At 36.3% G+C, this 24,734-nt stretch overlaps 1 protein-coding gene across 1 annotated transcript in view; it reads left to right on the forward strand.

Annotated features, from left to right (window-relative positions):
* The first annotated feature begins 2,185 nt into the window (after nt 1-2,185).
* LOC132476781 (complement factor H-like) overlaps nt 2,186-24,734 on the forward strand; it is a 65,278-nt gene continuing 42,729 nt past the window's right edge. Inside the window, exons 1-5 of the mRNA XM_060078942.1 lie at nt 2,186-2,294; nt 6,272-6,445; nt 9,935-10,123; nt 10,564-10,734; nt 23,960-24,133. Of these exons, the coding sequence (XP_059934925.1) occupies nt 2,186-2,294; nt 6,272-6,445; nt 9,935-10,123; nt 10,564-10,734; nt 23,960-24,133 (817 nt within the window). The remainder of the gene's footprint in view (nt 2,295-6,271; nt 6,446-9,934; nt 10,124-10,563; nt 10,735-23,959; nt 24,134-24,734) is intronic.

Below are 24,734 nucleotides of genomic sequence, written 5' to 3' on the forward strand. Positions count from 1 at the left end.
CCCCTGCATCGGCAGGCGGACTCTCAACCACTTGCGCCACCAGGGAGGCCCAACATGTTATTTTAAAATAAAGATGTATACAAGGTAAGACAACATATAGTGCATATAGTGTTGACAACTATAGAGACCTCTTTGGTAATGATCTCCAGGTCTAATAACATTTTCATGATTTTGCTGGTATAGAGAGTTTTGGAAACTTTCAACCACAAGAGTCTGAAGTGTGATCTTTAGGTTCATACATTTCAAACAGCATAGTTAGTTTAAATCAGTTGACTAGAAACATTATAAATTTCTAAAAATCATGAAAATTTTCACATGAAAATAGGGATACAAATAATTGAGCTAAAATATTATACGGTGATATCTTGTTACTCCATGTTGCATCAAATCAAGTGGCCTTCTTAGAATAAGAAGCATGGCGGTCACCACTGGAGCTAATTGATCTAAATCTGAATCACTGGTGACAGCTGCTTTTCTCATCCTTAAATTGTTACAATTGGAAAGTTATCTTTGCTGTTAATGTTAACATTTGTCTATATACTATTTCTCCAAATTCTTCACCTAATGGTTGTAGAATCTATTTATGACACATGGCTACAATCAGCTATTTCACTGTTGACTAGAGAAAATCGTGATTTTAATGATAATCTTATTATTTTTCTGCATTCATTCATTGTCATTCTGTGTACAGATGAGTGTTAATTTACAGACTCTGTTCACATTCAACTTTTACCTAAAAAGTTTTGGGAAATCTTTATTTTTGCCCATTAATTTCCAATTTTTGGAGGAAGGACTCGATGTAATTGTAACATTTCATGGTGGCTTTAAGACTTCTTGCCTTTAAAAAAATTGTTGTTTGTATCAGCATGGATTCCTACATTTTTATTTATTCAATTTATCACAATCAATTATACTCATTCTTTGAAGATAAAATGATCCAAATTTTGGCTAGTGAGTGCCTCTTGAAACTGGTTCTGATTGCCCCTGATCTATCCCCATTGGTCTTTGAGCATTCCTCTTCTTTTTAGCCCAACACTGATGATCCAGTCTCACTAGATACCTCCCATGCCCAACACTAGTAATCATCTATATTTCCAAAAACGTCTGATTCATTTTATTGAAGAGTTGTTTTAAGAACCAAATAATTGTGTTACTGGTGCTAGATGGGAATTTTCAATACTGCTGAAATGTCTTTTCTTCCAGGGTCTTTTGGTTGTCAGACCTTTGAAAGAGAAATGAAATTTTTTCCCATAGTTGGATTTTTAAATATTTTTGATTGAGGTATAATTGATTTACAGTAGTTTCAGGTGTACAACATAGTGATTCACAATTTTTAACTGTACTCTATTTATAGTTATCATAAAATATTGGCTATACTCCTTGTGTTGTACGATATGTCCTTGTAGCTTATATATTTTGTAGCTTATATATTTTATACATAATAGCTTAGCTTATATATTTTATACATACTTAGCTTATATATTTTATACATAATATATTTTATACATAATACTTTGCACCTCTTGATTCCCTACCCCTATCTTGTCCCTCCTCCTTTCCCTCTCCCCGGGGGTAACCTCTTGTTTGTTCTCTATACCTGTGAATCTCTTTCTGCTATGTTACATTCACTAGTTTGCTATATTTTTTAGATTCCACTCATAAGTGATATCATACTTTATTTGTCTTTCTCTGTACGACAAATTTCACTCAGAACAGTAACCCCCAAGTCCATCCATGTTGTTGCAAATGGGAAAATTTTATACTTTTTATGGCTGACTTGTTCCAATGTGTGTGTGTGTTTATATGTGTCTATATGAGGGCACCAATAGTCCGTGGCATGATGTGACAAGAGAGATACACAAGATATCAACACTGGGTACTTCCAATCATATTTATATGTGACAAGTATTTGATATCATAGAACATTTTTGTCAAACTAATGAGAAGAATTGGATTGGCTGGTTGATCTTCATTGCACGAGACACAGTGGGGAAAGAAAAGGTTGAGCTCAGAATTCAAATCCACAGTTCAGATGCTGCACAAATGCCCTAAAGTTTCTCTGTTGACCCTGAAGGAAACCCTTATCTCCTGTATCCCCAGAGCTGAGATCTCTGGAAAGTAAACCCAGAGTCTGATCCTACGAGTAGGTGGATTACAGTGCAAATTAAATTTCCAACTACACGGGATGTCTGCTGTTCAAGTGGGAAGGAATGGGGTCCTGAACATTGGTAGGAAAATTGGTCACAAGGAGATGAAAAGAGGTATGTGGATAGATCTCTCTGATGAGCAAAAAGGTGAGGATATTTATATCCTATGTGATGCTCAGCAAAGGCTGATCTCAGCAGATGCAGATTTATGGATCCAGTGGATAGGGTGACCTCTTTGATGGATTCCAGTCAGACTCTGTCCCCAGCCATTGCTGTCATTTCCTGGTGGGGTCATGTATAATGGCCACGGTAATAGGAATGGAGGTGATCTGTGAGATCAGAAACATGGACTTCCTATCCCCAAAGCCTATCTGATTAACCACTGCTGATGGCCCTGTCTCCTAGCAGCAGAGACCAGATGAGTTTTTGGTGAGGCACAATCCCTGGTGTGATCAGCCAGCCACCTGATGGCAGGTTGATTACTTTGGACACTTCCATCATGGAAGGGGCTGTGTTTTGTTCTTCCTGAAATAGATACTCAACCTGGGAATGGATTTGCCTTCCCTACACACAAACTTCTGCCAAATCAACCCTCCGTGCACTTATCCACATAGCGGTAATCCACACATCATTGCTTCTCATCAAGGAACTCACATGACAACAAATGAAATGCAGCAATAGCCTACATTTTTGGAATTCACAAAAATTCAAAGAATTTTTTTGGGTCATGTTCAAAACATAAACTAATTGGGAAAATTTGACATCTTTATGATGTTAAATATTCCAATCCAAGATCCTCATCTTCTCCTTCCTTGATTTGTCTTTTTTTTTTCTGAGCAATGTTTTGCAGTTTTCAGTGTAGCTCTCTTAAAATATTTTGTCAAATGTATTCCTTAATACAGTTTTTAGAGTATTTATAAAAGGTGGTGTCCTTTATAATATTTTTTCAACTTTGGTTTCTGTATAAAGTTTTGTATATATTATTTCTAATAGCCTTTTTGTAGAATCCTTAATTTTTAAACATTACTTAATTATGTTTTACTCTGTCCTTACATGCCTCTTTTTTCTTTTGCCTTTGTGAATTCAACATTATCTGAATTATTTATTATTATAAAATACTCTTCATTATTCTCTGATAATCCTCTTTTGAATTTTATTTTATCTGATATTGGAACTTCAGCACATAAATGCTCATGTGGATTTAGTAGATAATTTAAGGAGTAATGTGAAGATTACCGGGAATTTCCCCAGTGGGTCTTCATGGATTTCTCCTCTCACACGGCAGATGTCCTTCCTGCCCCACACACAAGTCCCTAAATTATCACAAAGAAACAAACTCTTGCTTCCTCTTGGAGCTCAACCCCTCAACACCATGTGTATGTGAGTGAGTTCTAAGTTCAGAAAATGGGTAAACACGGATCTCACTGTTTGGTTCCATTCTTTCAAAGGTTGGACACTTTCTATTTTCTGCTAGCTTTTACTCCCTCAAGCAGTCATTGTTAAAATTTGTGTTAGCAAATAATTTTTATTCATAGAAACTTTAGTTTGATATAAACTATTTTGCTATTCTGGAAGCCTTAGTTACATATATTAATAAATTATTTTATATTTTGAAACTATTTTAGTTATATTAAGAAAATAAATAAATAATTTCAATGCATTAACTCTCTGACATCTGTGACTGGTTTTTTTTTTTTTCCTTTATAGTAATACTATATTTTCCATATTAATTATCTGTTTGAAAGCAATTCTCATATTAAAGAATTGTATTTTACATTATGTTGAATAGAATTGACTATATAAATATTTATATATAAATAAAATAGAGAATAAGTGTAACTAAGTTAGTGAAAGACCAGGTGAGAATTTTTGAGCTATATTCCTACAACCAAAGGGATATCATTGTGTGCATCTAAATATTAAAAAAAAAAAAGAAGATGCCTCAAGCACATCAAAGAATGCCAAGAATATGCTGAAACTCTTGTACTCACTAGTGTGATCCCACATAAGTTAATAAAAAAGAATCAGTGCATCCCTAAGCACAAGAAAATACAGATGTTAGGGTTTCCCTGGTGGCGCAGTTGTTGATAGTCCGCCTGCCGATGCAGGGGACATGGGTTCGTGCCCCGGTCTGGGAAGATCCCACATGCCGTGGAGCGGCTGGACCCGTGAGCCATGGCAGCTGAGCCTGTTTGTCTGGAGCCTGTGCTCTGCAACGGGAGAGGCCACAACAGTGAGAGGCCTGTGTACTGCAAAAAAAAAAAAAAAATACACATGATAGAATAAGATCCAAATACACGTTGGTTTTCCTAGACCCCTAAGCAAAGAAGCTGGGTGATGGTAAATAAAAGACATGAGAAAGTGATAGTGACATGGACACAGAGTTATTCACATATGATTCACCTGGTTGAGAAAGAACTCCACTTACTTTAAAGAAGTGTTTAACAATTAGTGTTTTATATCACTTCTGGAGCCCACCTATTACTGTCCCCAAAAAGGTTGTACAAGTACTTAACAGGGACTGAACTTAAGAAATTGTTGTGGGGGCTTCCCTGGTGGCGCAGTGGTTGAGAGTCCGCCTGCCGATGCAGGGGACACGGGTTCGTGCCCCGGTCCGGGAGGATCCCACATGCCGCAGAGCAGCTGGACCCGTGAGCCATGGCCGCTGGGCCTGCACGTCCGGAGCCTGTGCTCTGCAACGGGAGAGGCCACAGCAGTGAGAGGCCTGCGTACCAAAAAAAAAAAAAAAATTGTTGTGAAACCACTACCCGTAATTCAGGGATTTTGCAAAGCTGTTTGAACTTTGATATTTACTAAGTGACCTCAGTTAACTAGCTTCATAGTCATGTCCTTAAGTTCAGAGTCACACTTGATAAACTGCTAAACAACCAAACAACACAACTGGAATATTTGTATGAACGTGCCTTTGGGAATGTCTAACATGCTGTTACTACTCAATGTCATCCTCACCCTGTGGGTTTCCTGTGCTCATACACAGGGTAAGTTGAAACAACTCTGAACACTCAGCTTCCCTCTTGAATGTAACTCCACGTTTTATCTACTTTCACCTGTCTTTATATTTTAATGATAGACTAATAGGAATTGTCTGTATTGTGTCATCATGATAGAGTGTAACCTCACAGGAAAATTATCTCATATTCTCTTAAGGGAAAACGAAAAAAAATTATGTTTTTTCTGTTTTTTGAGTTCCACAGCAAAAGGACTCTCAACGCTGATTATAAAGATAAGTGAATATGCTCACACAACATTAGGAAAGAGGTCACAGTCTAGCTTCTGACATCAAAATGGATGGAGGTTTCTTATATATTTTATTTTATTTTATTTTATTTTATTTTATTTTATTTTGCGGTACGCGGGCCTCTCACTGTTGTGGCCTCTCTCGTTGTGGAGCACAGGCTCCGGACGCGCAGGCTCAGTGGCCATGGCTCACGGGTCCAGCCACTCCACGGCATGTGGGATCTTCCCAGACTGGGGCACGAACCCGCGTCCCCTGCATCGGCAGGCAGACTCTCAACCACTGCTCCACCAGGGAAGCCCTCCATGTTCTTTTAATCACTGCAGCTGTGGGGAAAAGAACATTAAAAATTCACACAATGACTGTTACAGTCAAAATGACTGTTCCTCCCTAAAGGAAAACATATTACTTCCATATTCATTTCATTGTCCTGTGCAAGCCATGTGTTTACGTCTACTTCAAAGGGGCAGGGGTATACTATCCAAACAAGCGTCTGGAGGGAGGAGACTCAGAATATTTGTAAATAGTCCTTGTGAGATTGACAGAAGCTGAGGAACTTGCAGAAAGTGGAAAGAATAGCTGAAGTGATATACCAAGAACTCATTGCCATGTATGGAATATCTTGAAGCATGTGTTGCCTTTAGAGAAAGAGGATTCAGGAGTCCAACAGGGACAAATACATTAGATGAGAAATACAATGGAGGGAAATATGATTGATACAGCAGGAAGGGTATGAGGCTGTGTTCATTTTAATGACATTTTGTGCTGTACTAAGAACAAATAACATCCACTTTTATATTTCTATATACTTGATTGTTTTTAATGGATAATTATTTCTATATGGTACACATATCTTTTTTCTTTTCAGAAATAACATGTGATCCTCCTTATATTCCAAATGGTATTTACACACCTCAATTAACCAAATACAGAGGTGAAGATAGAATCACTTATGAGTGTAAAAGTGGCTTTTCTCCTGTGATCCAAGGAAATGTTGCAACGTGCACCAGCCAAGGCTGGTCACCTGCTCCAAGATGTTCCTGTAAGTTTCACTCATATCTTGACCTACTTCTTAATTCTGAAGTTTCTTTCTCTTAAACACACAAAAATGGGGACAGAATAAATCCAAGTATTTGCCCTACTGTGTATGCAAAATAGAGGCTTTAGAGGCATTCTTCACTATTCAAAGTAGACAGTTCTAAGGAGGAATAAAAACATTTTTGTAAACTAAAAACTCTTTAAATATTTTGCTACTCAAAGTTAAATATGTGTCTGTGTGTTTGAATATATAATTCTCTAATATAGTTCCAATATCTGAACTAAGACATTGAGTAAGACTTACATTACCTAACACCTAGTATATTAATTATCTAGTGCTGTGTAAAAATATTCTCCCAAAACATATGGGCTTAAAACAACACACCTTTATATTCTTAGAGCTCCTATGGGTCAGGAATTAGGAAGTGGCTTAGTTGGTTAGTTCTGAATCACACTTCTTGGGTTGCAGTCGGGGTGCTGGCCTGGGCTGCAAGTCACCTGATGGCTCATTTGCTTCCTAGGCTCTCTCACCTGGCTTTGGGCAGGAAGCCTCAATACCTTACCACATGGGCATCTCCGCAGATTGTTTGAGAGGAAGCTATCTTTCCCCAGAGCTAGTGATCCCAGAGAGAGCAGGAAGTTTCCATACCATTTATGACCTGGCCACACACTGTCACTGTCACTTCAGCCATACGTATTATTTAGAAGTGGGTCACTAAGTCCAGCACATTCAAGTGTGGGGAATTAGGCTCTAATTTTGGGAGGGAGGAATGTACAAGACATCGTGGAATTTTCTAAAACTATCACATTTAGAAAAATGTCACTCAACTGAACAGAGTATTGTATTTCTAGGCATGCTTCATTTACCTTTTCTCAAGTGTTTTCTGTTTCTACAATCATATTCTTTTTCTTTATACATCACAGTTTATTGTAAAGATGCACTACAGTTATACTCGACCTTGCCTGAAAGAAAAATGTAATGATACAAACAATAGATCAATGACCTCAATGTTAATTCCAGGCATAAGTCCAAAATGATTTTTCAAAGTAAGAGTCCCTTAAAAAGGAAGCTATTATCAGTATGAAACAGATTTCAATGTGCATAAGAAATATAAGAGAAATATTTAATCATGTTAAAGTTTGGTTTATGAATATGGCAGATGAGCCTCAACGAGTTTATCCCACAAGGGAACTTCCGAAGTTCTTGTGGACAAGATGGGGAAATCGACCAATTAGATGGTTTATCAGATAGTCATAATTTCATTAAATCAGCCTATCTGATTATCAGATTCAGGACTGTGTTCTCAGGCCTGCTCCATTCCTCTAGTTTAATGGTGTAGAGGAGATGCAGTACAAATTCACCACTGGAATGATACAGGGCTGCTGAAAGAGAATCTGCATTAGGATAGATTCATCACTCAGAAAGACTCCCATGTGCAAGGTTGGATCTAGTAACATGAAATTTAACAGTGATAACTGTAAGATCCTGGGTTTGGGCCATAGGAGTCAGCTGCACAAGTACAGAAAGACTAGAAACACTTTTAAAAATTAGTGAATATTTTAATCAGTTTTGAGATCAGTCTGAGCCAACACTGTGATGGCACGGCCAAAGCTGCTCATGAGACCATACCTCGTGTTGGTAGAAGTGTGAGACTGTAATGAGGCTGTTCTAAGTCCTGTCAATGTTAGTGCTGATCCGACCACAATGGAATAGTACACATGCTTCAGGAAATGATCTGGTTAGAGAGATACAAACACATTCACATGTGACTGAATGAAAGACAAGACTAGGAACAGGGCTCAGCCAGTGATACTAATAATACTTACTTTCAATTATGCCCTCAGTGTGTACCTTTTGGAAACGAATCTCAGTCGATTATTTTTCTGTATTCATATTGTATGAAGAAACATAATGAAGTGGATAAACATACTAGTTCTGAAATCAGATCATCAGGATTCAAATGTCTGCTCTACAATTTAATGGCAAAGTTAATTGAGTTCTTTAAGATTTGGTTCTTGCAAATACAAAGACTCAAGCTTGCCCAACATAGAATTGTTGTTAAATACACATATCTTGACATAACATGATGGAATTTGTAAAATCCATGGATGAAGAGAAAATCTTCTAAATCTCCAAAAAGTAGTGTGAAAAAAACTAGTCTGTTACTTAAAAGGAATGAGAGTAAATAAGCATTTCAATCTTAAAAGAGTGGGAAGCTTCACAAAAGTGGGGAAAATTCATCAGTGATGAGAGATACAGACTATAGGACAAGAATCTATACCAAGAGAAGGTATCATTCACAAGTCTTTGTTAAAGAAAGACATTAGGATATGCAAAGATTCAAAGTTTATAATTCACATAGCAAGTCTGTAAAAACAGCTTGAAAGATTTCTGTAATCATACAAAAAAGAAAACGGATCATTGATCTTAAGGAAGATAATAATGGTAATGAATATTCTGTGTGCATTTTGTACACTTTTTAATGTGTTGCATATGTGTTCTTGTAATATCATATTTCATGATGTAAAATAAATACTAGTGTAGTATTAAAAGTATTAGATTATCTCCAAACCATCCAATAAAAAGGGTAAATTTTTCTGAAAAATATTATATATAAAACTGTTATAAACAAAATAACAATTAAGAATACATGTGAAAATTACTCAATATATATGAATAACAAATATGTAATTATATTATACCTCATTTAAAATATTTATAAGAAACTGAAAACAACAAATTAAATTAAATTAAATTAAAAACAAATTAAACAAATTAAATTAAAAACAAATCAAATTAAAATTAGAAATAAGCATTCAAGTGTTTCCCTTAATCGTAACCATTTGGATATTAAGATTTATTCATTCATTGTTCATTTCTCTGATTAGATAAAGAAGGGAAAATATGCCTTAATGTCTAGTTTGAGGGTTAAATTAGAATATTTTTTTTTCTGTGTAATGTGATCAATGGATCAACTGTTTTGCTTCTCTACACTTATCACACATTTCCAATAAATAGAAAAGTAAACTAATGAGTGTTAATCTAAAAACAAAAACTGTTTTCCTACATTGACTTGGTCTGAAAATAAAAGCCAGGATCCTGATTTCTGATGAGAATGAAAAAGAAGACAGATGAGGTGCACGATAAAATTTGTACTTTCATCTCTCGATTAAGATGCTAATTTAGTCAACCAAGGCTAAGACATATGTACTTAAGGATAATTAAATCAATAGCTCTGTATAGTTTTCTACCAAGAGAGCTCACAAATAAATTTTATGTAATGTGATCCACAAGACATAATGTGATCTTCATTAGCAAGGACCTCCTTACATACCTCAATCATCTGAGTTTTCTATAACTTCTCTTTTCCTAGAAACTGTAACGCAATGAGGGTAATTAAGCTAATAGGAATATAATTCATAGATGAAACATCTGATCTCTAATTTGATTACTAAGATAAAACATTATTCATACCTTTTTTTTTATTCCAAGTTAAACCTTGCGATTTTCCAGTAATAAAACATGGAAGGCTCTATTATGCATATAGAGGATACTTTCCAGCAAGCATAGGTCAATATTTCTCCTATCACTGTGATCAGCATTTTGTGCCTCCTTCAAAAGGATACTGGGCTTACCTTACTTGCAAACGAGAAGGATGGGTTCCAGAAGTACCATGCCTCAGTAAGTAAACCTCTTTAATTTTATGTGTATAAATCTTCCAAAGAGTGGAGAAACAATAGTATATAAGTGAGTACAATTAAGTCTTGCACAACAAAAATAAGGCCAAGGGTCAAGTTCTGTGAGCAAAAAGACCCAAATAAGCCTTCTTTTTATGAGGAGCTCTCCATGGAAATCACATGAGAAATATAGAGATTTTATAAGAATATCTGCATCATTTACACATATTGTAATTATAAAAACTAAAGATAAATAACATGGTATATTGATTATTTTTTCTTTTTTAACAAACACGTGGTAGTAGCTTTCATTTTAATTAAGTTATTTGTTCTTTTTGAATACTAATGCATTGTCAGGTAAATACTATTAAGTTAATTTTTAATGTGCTATTTTACCAAATATATGTTATTTTTTTTCTTTTCTATTGTCTTTATGATCCTTAGGACAATGTATTTTCAATTACTTGGAAAATGGACATTCCCCAGATTACGAAGAAAAATATTTACAAGGTAAAACTGTAAGAGTTCGCTGCTATAATGGCTACAGTCTTCAGAATAACCAGGACACAATGACCTGTACAGAGGATGGCTGGTCTCCTCCTCCCATATGCATCCGTGTCCGTGAGTAAACTGGTCCGAGATCCCAGTATATTTATAATTTTCTAAGACTCAGCTATATTATCCACTGCAAAATGTTTTTATCAACTTTTTCTTGTTTTGCCAAAGGACTTATTTAGTTTTATTTTTTACAAATGTGTGTGAGTGTATGTACAGACTTCTTGATATGTATATAACAAAATAAATGTGCCTATTGATAGACATTAGTCAAGAATACGGCGGGGGGAACACAAAGAAGAAACCTATAATAACAGAGAGATGTCAGCAAGATGGCAGAATAGGAGTTTTACTGTCTCTCCTGATACAAACTTTGACCATGATGAATCGACGAGAATATCTTTGTGGGATTCTAGGAGTCTAGCAGAGAAATTATAGCACACTGTTGGAGCACAGAGATTCAAGACTGAATGCATCAAAGAAGGTTAGAGGAACAGTTTCACTTTACCTGTGTCACCTCTCCCTTAAAGTAGAACAGCTTAGTGCCCAGAGAGACCCCCTCAGCACAAGATTTCACCTGTGGGGGAAAATAAGAGCATGTGAGTAAGGGCCAGCTTCCTCATCTTGCAATACTGATCAAAAGGCCCACTTGTCTCTCACAACCAGAATACAGGGGTAATCTGCATGACTGAGGAGTGGGGAGAGGCCAGGAGTACAGCATCCAGGGCTAGAATTCATCAAGAGACAAGGATCCTACTGGCCATTTTGTAGACACCACTAGCTGGCTGAGGTAGAGGTGAAGAAGTTCAAGAAGATAACAGAGGGCCTGGGTCCCAGCACCATCAGGGACCTCGCTGTGGCAGGACTGGAGATGCAGGTAAAACTTCTCCAGAGCCTGGGCCTAAAATCAACCCTCATCACCGATGACTCCACTCCCATCAACCTCTTCTTCAACAAAGCTTTGAGTCTTCTGGGGCTCAGGTCTGAGGTCCAGCCCCCAGCCTAGAAGGCAGCCTTGGGGCCCAGCGTCCAAGAGGGCTTGCTTCTCCCCTCCACTGCTGGCTCTCTAACTCTTAGAAGCAACATGTCATGCCTTAGTCCCCTACTGCATGGACAAATAAAATGGACACTTCTGGGCATTTAAAAAAAAGGAAGCCCTCCCTCTAGCCATTGCACACACGTAGTTTGTGAATACTTCTCACTCATGGGCACCCTCAACACATCCATATCCCCCTGCCCCATGGTCAGCTCCCTGTGTGTGTACCCAAGGGGGCAATGCAAACCTTTGCAGATGACTAGTGAGACATCTAGAAGCCAGCCTGACCCTGTGGGATTGGGAGAAAACACACAAACATGAACATTTGTCATTGTCCCAGGGAAAGCAACCAGGAAGCCGTCAGCACACAGACTGGCTTTGCCAGATAGAGGGAAGCATACAATCTTCAAAATTCTCTCCCACAAGGGATCAAGATGTGTGGAACAGGTGTATCCATAAAAAAGGTCTGGAGAAGCCTATAGCAGTGTGACAGAATGTATTTTCCTCCCCGGTCAATCTGTAAAGACTGGAGGAAGCAATTGCTTCTTTATGTGTGAAGACAGCAACAGGCGACTTCAAGAAACAAAAAAATCTAAGGACTACAATACAAACAAAGGAGCATAATAGTTTTCCATTAACTGACCTCAAATAATGGATATGTACAATTTATCTGATAGATGCTTCAATATAGTTACTTTAAAGAACTTCACTGAGATGCAAGAAAACACAGATAATTCAAAGGAGTCAAATAAACAATAATTGAAAAAAACAAGAAGTTTAACAGGGAGATAGAATTCTGAAAGTAAAGAATACAATGAATGAAGTGATAAATACAATGGAGAGCATCAACCACAAAGTATCAAGCAGAATAAAAAAACTCATTTGAAAGTATCCTGTCAGAGTGAAGAGAGCCTACAGGAATGATTGGAGACCATCAAGAGAAACATTGTAGAGATTATGGGTGTCCCAGGAGAAGAAAGTTTATTTAAAGAAATAATGGCTGGGAAGACATGGACACTCAAGATCATGCATTTCATAAGTCCCCAAACAGATTCAAACAAGAGATATTCTACATACAAGACACATTGTAAAAAACTGTCTAAAATCAAAGGCAAAGAGAATTTTTGAAGCTGAGAGAAAAACCTCCACAAACAAAAGGGATTCCCCATAAAGATATAAGCAGGTTAATAAAACTGCAGAAACACTGCACACCAGGAGAGAGAGGGATGAAATATTCAAATTACTGAAAGAAAAAACCTGCAACTGAAGAATTATTTGCCTGGAAAATCGATCTTGTAGCAATGAAGGGGGTATAAAGACTTTCCCAGATGAATAAAAACTGAAGGAATTCATTAGTACTAGATCTCTCTTACAAGAAATGCTGAAAGGAGTTCTTCAAGCTGAAAGAAAAGGATGTTAATTAGTAATGTGAAACCATGAATATATACAACACATAAAAAATAATGTAAATTGTGATATCAAAAACAAAATAGGTTGGGAGGAAAGTGAAAGGGTAAGGTTTGTATGCAATCAAAGTGAATTTGTTATCACCTACAAATAGACCGTTACACCTATAAGATATTTTGTGTAAGCCTTGTGGTAATCACAAAACAAAACCTATTTTAGATACACAAAAGATAAAGGAATCAAAGTGTACCACTACAGAAAATCATGAATTCTCTAAGAAAGGGTGCAAGAGAAAGACCAAGGAACAATATTTACTATATAGTGGCCAGAAAACAGTTAATGAGATTGTATTAGTAAGTCCTTCCCTATCAATGACAACATTAAAAGTAAATGCATTCTATTCTCAAATCAAAAGACATAGAGAGTGCATAAAAAATCAAGGGGAGAACAGACAGAAACTCCAACTATAAACTACCTAGATGTAAAACTAAACTGAAACTCACTTCAGCATTTAGGACACCCAAAGGCTAAAGTGAATGAAAAGACAATATTCCATGCAAATGGACATCAAAAGAGAGCAGGGATAGCAATACTTATTTCAGAAAAATAGACTTTTAGTCAAAACTGTGAACAAGAGACAAGAAGGTCATTATAAAATGAAGAGATCAAATCAAGAGGATTTAACAGCTGTAAATACATATGTACCCAGCATGGGAGCACCTAAGTACATTAAGCAAATTCTAACTGATCTAAACAGAGAAATAGCAGTATAATAATAGTAGGGGAGTTCAATACTCTACTTTCAAAAATGGGTAGATCATTCACCCAGAAAATCAATAAAGAGCAATTCGACTGGAACCAAGCTTAAACAAATGTACCTAACAGACATATCAGAACATTCCATTCAACAGCAGAATATATATTCATCCTAAGCATACAGAGAACATTCTCCAGGAGAGAGAACATGCTAGGTCACAAAACAAGCCTTAAAAACCTTAAGATGATTGAAAGTATACCAAACATTTTTTGGACCACAGTGGTATGAAACTAAACAATCAGTAACAGGAAGAAAAGTAAAAAACTGACAGTATGTGGAAACAAAACATTTCTCAACAATGGGTCAAAATAGATATCAGGGAGAAATAAAAATGTATTCTAAAGGAAATGAAAATTTAAGCACAACAAAAGCAGTTCTATGAGGAGCATTTATAGTGATAAAATCATACATTAAGAAAAAAGGAAGATCTGCAAAAAACAAGCCAATTTTACACTCAAAGAAAAAGAACAAACTAAGCATGAAGTTACCAGAAAGAAGGAAATAATGAAGATCAGAACAGAAATATATGAAATAGAGACCAGAAAATACAACAGAAAAGATCACAGCATACCTGCTTTTGCAAAAAGATAAACAAAATGAACAAACCTAAAGCTAGATTAAGAAAAAAAAAGAGGTAAAACTCATATAAGTTAAATCAGAAATGAAAGATGAGCTATTACAATTGATGCCACAGCAATGCCAAGGATCATAAAAGACAACTATGAACTATCATATGCCAACAAATTGGATAACCTAGAAGAAATGGATAAATTCCTAGAAACTTATAATTCAACAATACTAACTCATTTAACAACAGAAAATCTGAACAGAATAAAATTAGAAATAAAATGGAATCAAAAATTTAAAATCTTCCAAGGAAGTAAAGCTCAGGACCAGATGATCTAATTGGTAAATTATACCAAGGATTTGAAGAATAAATACCAATCCTTCTCAAACCATTCAGCAAAACCCAATGGCATATTTTACATAAGTAAAATAAATAATCCTAAAATTCATATGGAATCAAAAAATACCCCCTTTTCTTGAGAAAGAACAACAAAGCTGGAGGCATTACACTTCCTGATTTCAAACTATAGTTTTAGAGCAATAGTAATCAAAATAGTATGATTCTGGCATAAATAATACACACATAGCCAATGGAACAGAATTGAGACCCAGAAATAAGCCCGTGTGTCACCTAATATTTAACAAGGCAATCAAAAATACACAATGGGGAAATGATGGTGTCTTTAGTAAATGGTGCTGGGAAAACTGGATATGTACAAACAAGAATGAAATTGGACCCCTATATTGAAACACCAACAAAAATTAACTCTAAATGAATTAGAGACTTAGATGTAAGACCTGAAACCATAAATGTCATACAAGAAAACTTGGGGAGCTAGTTTCTTGACACTGGTTTGGGCATTGATGTTTTTTGATATGTCACCAAAAGCACAAGTAACAGAAACAAAATTTAAGTGGGACTGTATTAAACTAAAGATTCTGTTCAGCAAATCAACAAAGGAAAAGGTAAACTATGGAATTGAAAACCATATATCTAATAAGAGGGTAATTTTTTTTAAAAAAAGGACTTTTACAACTCAATAGCAGAAATATCAAGTAATCTGATTTAAAAATGAGCAAAGGATCTGAGTAGACATTTTTCTGAAAAATACACGCAAAAGGCCAACAGATACATGAGTAGATAGTAAAACAATTACTAATCTTCAGGGAAATACAAATCAAAACCACAATGAGATATTACTTCACACCTTTTAGAATGACTTTTATCAAAAAATATAAGTGTTGGCAAGGATGTGGAGAAAAGTGAATCCTTGTACACTTCGGATGGAATTTAATTTGTTACAACTCTATGGAAATCAGTGTGGAATTTCCTCAAAAAAATTAACAGAACTTTCATATGACCCAGCAATCTCATTCCTAGGTATGTATCCAACAGAAATAAAATCAATATCTCGAAGACATATCTGCAGTACCATGCTAATTTTAGCATTATTCACAGTATCCAAGCTTTGGGAACAACTTATGGGTCAGCAAAAAAATAAGTAAATAAAAGAATAAATAAAGATGTGATCTATATATGTAAAATGGAATATTACGCAGCCACAAGAAACAAAAGAAGTCCTGCCATTTGATACAACATGGATGAGCATAGAGGACATTATGCTAAGTGAAATAAGAAAGGAAGAAAGAAAGAAAGAAAGAAAGAAAGAAAGAAAGAAAGAAAGAAAGAAAGAAAGAAAGAAAGAAAGAAAAAAGAAGGAAGGAAGGAAGGGAGGGAGGGAGAGAAAGAAAGGGAATATAATGTTTTGCAGTTTTCAGTGTAGCTCTCTTAAAATATTTTGTCAAATGTATTCCTTAATACAGTTTTTAGAGTATTTATAAAAGGTGGTGTCCTTTATAATATTTTTTCAACTTTGGTTTCTGTATAAAGTTTTGTATATATTATTTCTAATAGCCTTTTTGTAGAATCCTTAATTTTTAAACATTACTTAATTATGTTTTACTCTGTCCTTATATGCCTCTTTTTTCTTTTGCCTTTGTGAATTCAACATTATCTGAATTATTTATTATTATAAAATACTCTTCATTATTCTCTGATAATCCTCTTTTGAATTTTATTTTATCTGATATTGGAACTTCAGCACATAAATGCTCATGTGGATTTAGTAGATAATTTAAGGAGTAATGTGAAGATTACCGGGAATTTCCCCGGTGGGTCTTCATGGATTTCTCCTCTCACACGGCAGATGTCCTTCCTGCCCCACACACAAGTCCCTAAATTATCACAAAGAAACAAACTCTTGCTTCCTCTTGGAGCTCAACCCCTCAACACCATGTGTATGTGAGTGAGTTCTAAGTTCAGAAAATGGGTAAATACGGATCTCACTGTTTGGTTCCATTCTTTCAAAGGTTGGACACTTTCTATTTTCTGCTAGCTTTTACTCCCTCAAGCAGTCATTGTTAAAATTTGTGTTAGCAAATAATTTTTATTCATAGAAACTTTAGTTTGATATAAACTATTTTGCTATTCTGGAAGCCTTAGTTACATATATTAATAAATTATTTTATATTTTGAAACTATTTTAGTTATATTAAGAAAATAAATAAATAATTTCAATGCATTAACTCTCTGACATCTGTAACTGTTTTTTTTCCTTTATAGTAATACTATATTTTCCATATTAATTATCTGTTTGAAAGCAATTCTCATATTAAAGAATTGTATTTTACATTATGTTGAATAGAATTGACTACATAAATATTTATATATAAATAAAGTAGAGAATAAGTGTAATTAAGTTAGTGAAAGACCAGGTGAGAATTTTTGAGCTATATTCCTACAACCAAAGGTATATCATTGTGTACATCTGAATATTAAAAAAAAAAAAGAAGATGCCTCAAGCACATCAAAGAATATTTAATGCCAAGTATATGCTGAAAGTAAAAGACCTACAATAACGAACCCAAAACAATTAAGAAAATGGGAACAGGAACATACATATCGATAATTACCTTAAATGTAAATGGACTAAATGCTCCCACCAAAAGATACAGATTGGCTGAATGGATACAAAAACAAGACCCATATATATGCTGTCTACAAGAAACTCACTTCCGACCTAGAGACACATACAGACTGAAAGTAAGGGGATGGAAAAAGATATTCCATGCAAATGGAAACCAAAAGAAAGCTGGAGTAGCAATTCTCATATCAGACAAAATAGACTTTAAAAAAAAGACTACTAGAAGAGACAAAGAAGGACACTACATAATGATCAAGGGATCGATCCAAGAAGATGATATAACAATTGTAAATATTTATGCACCCAACATAGGAGCACCTCAATACATAAGGCAAATACTAACAGCCATAAAAGGGGAAATCGACAGTAACACAATCATAGTAGGGGACTTTAACACCCCACTTTCACCAATGGACAGATCATCCAAAATGAAAATAAATAAGGAAATACAAGCTTTAAATGATACATTAAACAAGATGGACTTAATTGATATTTATAGGACATTCCATCCAAAAACAACAGAATACACATTTTTCTCAAGTGCTCATGGAACATTCTCCAGGATAGATCATATCTTGGGTCACAAATCAAGCCTTGGTAAATTTAAGAAAATTGAAATTGTATAAAGTATCTTTTCTGACCACAATGCTATGAGACTAGATATCAATTACAGGAAAAGAGCTGTAAAAAATACAAACACATGGAGGCTAAACAATACACTACTTAATAATGAAGTGATCACTGAAGAAATCAAAGAGGAAATTAAAAAATACCTAGAAACAAATGACAATGGAGACACGACGACCCAAAACCGATGGGATGCAGCAAAAGCAGTTCTAAGAGGGAAGTTTATGGCAATACAATCCCACCTTAAGAAACAGGAAACATCTCAAATATACAACCTAACCTTGCACCTAAAGCAATTAGAGAAAGAAGAACAAAAACATCCCAAAGTTAGCAGAAGGAAAGAAATCATAAAAATCAGATCAGAAATAAATGAAAAAGAAATGAAGGAAACGATAGCAAAGATCAATAAAACTAAAAGCTGGTTCTTTGAGAAGATAAACAAAATTGATAAACCATTAGCCAGACTCATCAAGAAGAAAAGGGAGAAGACTCAAATCAATAGAATTAGAAATGAAAAAGGAGAAGTAACAACTGACACTGCAGAAATACAAAAGATCATGAGAGATTACTATAAGCAACTCTATGCCAATAAAATGGACAACCTGGAAGAAATGGACAAATTCTTAGAAATGCACAACCTGCCAAGACTGAATCAGGAAGAAATAGAAAATATGAACAGACCAATCACAAGCACTGAAATTGAAACTGTGATAAAAAATCTTCCAACAAACAAAAGCCCAGGACCAGATGGCTTCACAGGCGAATTCTATCAAGCATTTAGAGAAGAGCTAACACCTATCCTTCTGAAACTCTTCCAAAATATAGCAGAGGGAGGAACACTCCCAAACTCATTCTACGAGGCCACCATCACCTTGATACCAAAACCAGACAAGGATGTCACAAAGAAAGAAAACTACAGGCCAATATCACTGATGAACATAGATGCTAAAATCCTCAACAAAATACTAGCAAACAGAATCCAACAGCATATTAAAAGGATCATACACCATGATCAAGTGGGGTTTATTCCAGGAATGCAAGGATTCTTCAATATACGCAAATCAATCAATGTGATACACCATATTAACAAACTGAAGGAGAAAAACCATATGATCATCTCAATAGATGCAGAGAAAGCTTTTGAGAAAATTCAACACCCATTTATGATAAAAACCCTGCAGAAAGTAGGCATAGAGGGAACTTTCCTCAACATAATAAAGGCCATATATCACAAACCCACAGCCAGCATCGTCCTCAATGGTGAAAAACTGAAACCATTTCCACTAGGATCAGGAACAAGACAAGGTTGCCCACTCTCACCACTCTTATTCAACATAGTTTTGGAAGTTTTAGCCACAGCAATCAGAGAAGAAAAGGAAATAAAAGGAATCCAAATGGGAAAGAATAAGTAAAGCTGTCACTGTTTGCAGATGACATGATACTATACATAGAGAATCCTAAAGATGCTACCAGAAAACTACTAGAGCTAATCAATGAATTTGGTAATGTTGCAGGATACAAAATTAATGCACAGAAATCTCTGGCATTCCTATATACTAATGATGAAAAATCTGAAAGTGAAATCAAGGAAACACTCCCATTTACCATTGCAACAAAAAGAATAAAATATCTAGGAATAAACATACCTAAGGAGACAAAAGACCTGTATGCAGAAAATTATAAGACACTGATGAAAGAAATTAAAGATGATACAAATAGATGGAGAGATGTACCATGTTCTTGGATTGGAAGAATCAACATTGTGAAAATGACTCTACTACCCAAAGCAATCTACAGATTCAATGCAATACCTATCAAACTACCAATGGCATTTTTCACAGAACTAGAACAAAAAATTTCACAATTTGTATGGAAACACAAAAGACCCCGAATAGCCAAAGCAATCTTGAGAACGAAAAATGGAGCTGGAGGAATCAGGCTCCCTGACTTCAGACTATACTACAAAGCTACACTAATCAAGACAGTATGGTACTGGCATAAAAACAGAAAGATAGATCAATGGAACAGGATAGAAAGCCCAGAGATAAACCCACGGACATATGGTCACCTTATCTTTGATAAAGGAGGCAGGAATGTACAGTGGAGAAAGGACAGTCTCTTCAATAATTGGTGCTGGGAAAACTGGACAGGGACATGTAAAAGTATGAGATTAGATCACTCCCTAACACCATACACAAAAATAAGCTCAAAATGGATTAAAGACCTAAATGTAAGGCCAGACACTATCAAACTCCTAGAGGAAAACATAGGCAGAACACTCTATGACATAAATCACAGCAAGATCCTTTTTGACCCACCTCCTAGAGAAATGGAAATAAAGACAAAAATAAACACATGGGACCTAATGAAACTTAAAAGCTTTTGCACAGCAAAGGAAACCATAAACAAGACCAAAAGACAACCCACAGAATGGGAGAAAATATTTGCAAATGAAGCAACTGACAAAGGATTAATCTCCAAAATTTATAAGCAGCTCATGCAGCTCAATAGCAAAAAAACAAACAACCCAATCCAAAAATGGGCAGAAGACCTAAAAAGACATTTCTCCACAGAAGATATACAGTCAGCCAACAAACACATGAAAGGATGCTCAACATCTTTACTCATTAGAGAAATGCAAATCAAAACTACAATGAGATATCATCTCACCCCAGTCAGAATGGCCATCATCAAAAAATCTAGAAACAATAAATGCTGGAGAGGGTGTGGAAAAAAGGGAACACTCTTGCACTGCTGGTGGGAATGTGAATTGGTACAGCCACTATGGAGAACGGTATGGAGGTTCCTTAAAAAACTACAAATAGAACTACCATATGACCCAGCAATCCCACTACTGGGCATATACCCTGAGAAAACCATAATTCAAAAAGAGACATGTACCAAAATGTTCATAGCAGCCCTATTTACAATAGCCCGGAGATGTAAACAACCTAAGTGTCCATCATTGGATGAATGGATAAAGAAGATGTGGCACATATATACAATGGAATATTACTCAGCCATAAAAAGAAATGAAATTGAGCTATTTGTAATGGGGTGGATAGACCTAGAGTCTGTCATACAGAGTGAAGTAAGTCAGAAAGAGAAAGACAAATACTGTATGCTAACACATATATATGGAATTTAAGAAAAAAAAATGTCATGAAGAACATAGGGGTAAGACAGGAATAAAGACACAGACCTACTAGAGAATGGACTTGAGGATATGGGGAGGGGGAAGGGTAAGCTGTGACAAAGTGAAAGAGCGGCATGGACATATATACACTACCAAACGTAAGGTAGATAGCTAGTGGGAAGCAGCCGCATAGCACAGGAAGATCAGCTCGGTGCTTTGTGACTGCCTGGAGGGGTGGGATAGGGAGGGTGGGAGGGAGACGCAAAAGGGAGGGGATATGGGAACATATGTATATGTATAACTGATTAAATTTGTAAAAAAAAAAAAAAAATAAGCTACAAGGAAATATAGTACCACACAGGGACTTTAGTCAATATTTTATAATAACTATAAATGGAGTATAACCTTTAAAAGTTGTGAATCATTATGTTGTATACCTGAAACTTATATAACATTGTACATTAACTATACCTCAAAAAAACCCAAAAAATTAAAATAAAAGTAATAGTAATAAATTAAGCCTCAGCCAAAAAGAAAAAAAAAAAAAAAAAAGAATATGCTGAAACTCTTGTACTCACTAGTGTGATCCCACATAAGTTAATAAAAAAGAATCAGTGCTTCCCTAAGCACAAGAAAATACAGATGTTAGGGTTTCCCTGGTGGCGCAGTTGTTGATAGTCCGCCTGCCGATGCAGGGGACATGGGTTCGTGCCCCGGTCTGGGAAGATCCCACATGCCGTGGAGCGGCTGGACCCGTGAGCCATGGCAGCTGAGCCTGTTTGTCTGGAGCCTGTGCTCTGCAACGGGAGAGGCCACAACAGTGAGAGGCCTGTGTACTGCAAAAAAAAAAAAAAAATACACATGATAGAATAAGATCCAAATACACGTTGGTTTTCCTAGACCCCTAAGCAAAGAAGCTGGGTGATGGTAAATAAAAGACATGAGAAAGTGATAGTGACATGGACACAGAGTTATTCACATATGATTCACCTGGTTGAGAAAGAACTCCACTTACTTTAAAGAAGTGTTTAACAATTAGTGTTTTATATCACTTCTGGAGCCCACCTATTACTGTCCCCAAAAAGGTTGTACAAGTACTTAACAGGGACTGAACTTAAGAAATTGTTGTGGGGGCTTCCCTGGTGGCGCAGTGGTTGAGAGTCCGCCTGCCGATGCAGGGGACACGGGTTCGTGCCCCGGTCCGGGAGGATCCCACATGCCGCAGAGCAGCTGGACCCGTGAGCCATGGCCGCTGGGCCTGCACGTCCGGAGCCTGTGCTCTGCAACGGGAGAGGCCACAGCAGTGAGAGGCCTGCGTACCAAAAAAAAAAAAAAAATTGTTGTGAAACCACTACCCGTAATTCAGGGATTTTGCAAAGCTGTTTGAACTTTGATATTTACTAAGTGACCTCAGTTAACTAGCTTCATAGTCATGTCCTTAAGTTCAGAGTCACACTTGATAAACTGCTAAACAACCAAACAACACAACTGGAATATTTGTATGAACGTGCCTTTGGGAATGTCTAACATGCTGTTACTACTCAATGTCATCCTCACCCTGTGGGTTTCCTGTGCTCATACACAGGGTAAGTTGAAACAACTCTGAACACTCAGCTTCCCTCTTGAATGTAACTCCACGTTTTATCTACTTTCACCTGTCTTTATATTTTAATGATAGACTAATAGGAATTGTCTGTATTGTGTCATCATGATAGAGTGTAACCTCACAGGAAAATTATCTCATATTCTCTTAAGGGAAAACGAAAAAAAATTATGTTTTTTCTGTTTTTTGAGTTCCACAGCAAAAGGACTCTCAACGCTGATTATAAAGATAAGTGAATATGCTCACACAACATTAGGAAAGAGGTCACAGTCTAGCTTCTGACATCAAAATGGATGGAGGTTTCTTATATATTTTATTTTATTTTATTTTATTTTATTTTATTTTATTTTGCGGTACGCGGGCCTCTCACTGTTGTGGCCTCTCTCGTTGTGGAGCACAGGCTCCGGACGCGCAGGCTCAGTGGCCATGGCTCACGGGTCCAGCCACTCCACGGCATGTGGGATCTTCCCAGACTGGGGCACGAACCCGCGTCCCCTGCATCGGCAGGCAGACTCTCAACCACTGCTCCACCAGGGAAGCCCTCCATGTTCTTTTAATCACTGCAGCTGTGGGGAAAAGAACATTAAAAATTCACACAATGACTGTTACAGTCAAAATGACTGTTCCTCCCTAAAGGAAAACATATTACTTCCATATTCATTTCATTGTCCTGTGCAAGCCATGTGTTTACGTCTACTTCAAAGGGGCAGGGGTATACTATCCAAACAAGCGTCTGGAGGGAGGAGACTCAGAATATTTGTAAATAGTCCTTGTGAGATTGACAGAAGCTGAGGAACTTGCAGAAAGTGGAAAGAATAGCTGAAGTGATATACCAAGAACTCATTGCCATGTATGGAATATCTTGAAGCATGTGTTGCCTTTAGAGAAAGAGGATTCAGGAGTCCAACAGGGACAAATACATTAGATGAGAAATACAATGGAGGGAAATATGATTGATACAGCAGGAAGAGTATGAGGCTGTGTTCATTTTAATGACATTTTGTGCTGTACTAAGAACAAATAACATCCACTTTTATATTTCTATATACTTGATTGTTTTTAATGGATAATTATTTCTATATGGTACACATATCTTTTTTCTTTTCAGAAATAACATGTGATCCTCCTTATATTCCAAATGGTATTTACACACCTCAATTAACCAAATACAGAGGTGAAGATAGAATCACTTATGAGTGTAAAAGTGGCTTTTCTCCTGTGATCCAAGGAAATGTTGCAACGTGCACCAGCCAAGGCTGGTCACCTGCTCCAAGATGTTCCTGTAAGTTTCACTCATATCTTGACCTACTTCTTAATTCTGAAGTTTCTTTCTCTTAAACACACAAAAATGGGGACAGAATAAATCCAAGTATTTGCCCTACTGTGTATGCAAAATAGAGGCTTTAGAGGCATTCTTCACTATTCAAAGTAGACAGTTCTAAGGAGGAATAAAAACATTTTTGTAAACTAAAAACTCTTTAAATATTTTGCTACTCAAAGTTAAATATGTGTCTGTGTGTTTGAATATATAATTCTCTAATATAGTTCCAATATCTGAACTAAGACATTGAGTAAGACTTACATTACCTAACACCTAGTATATTAATTATCTAGTGCTGTGTAAAAATATTCTCCCAAAACATATGGGCTTAAAACAACACACCTTTATATTCTTAGAGCTCCTATGGGTCAGGAATTAGGAAGTGGCTTAGTTGGTTAGTTCTGAATCACACTTCTTGGGTTGCAGTCGGGGTGCTGGCCTGGGCTGCAAGTCACCTGATGGCTCATTTGCTTCCTAGGCTCTCTCACCTGGCTTTGGGCAGGAAGCCTCAATACCTTACCACATGGGCATCTCCGCAGATTGTTTGAGAGGAAGCTATCTT

This window comes from Mesoplodon densirostris, chromosome 2 (assembly GCF_025265405.1).
Source record: "Mesoplodon densirostris isolate mMesDen1 chromosome 2, mMesDen1 primary haplotype, whole genome shotgun sequence".
Classification (NCBI taxonomy): domain Eukaryota; kingdom Metazoa; phylum Chordata; class Mammalia; order Artiodactyla; family Ziphiidae; genus Mesoplodon; species Mesoplodon densirostris.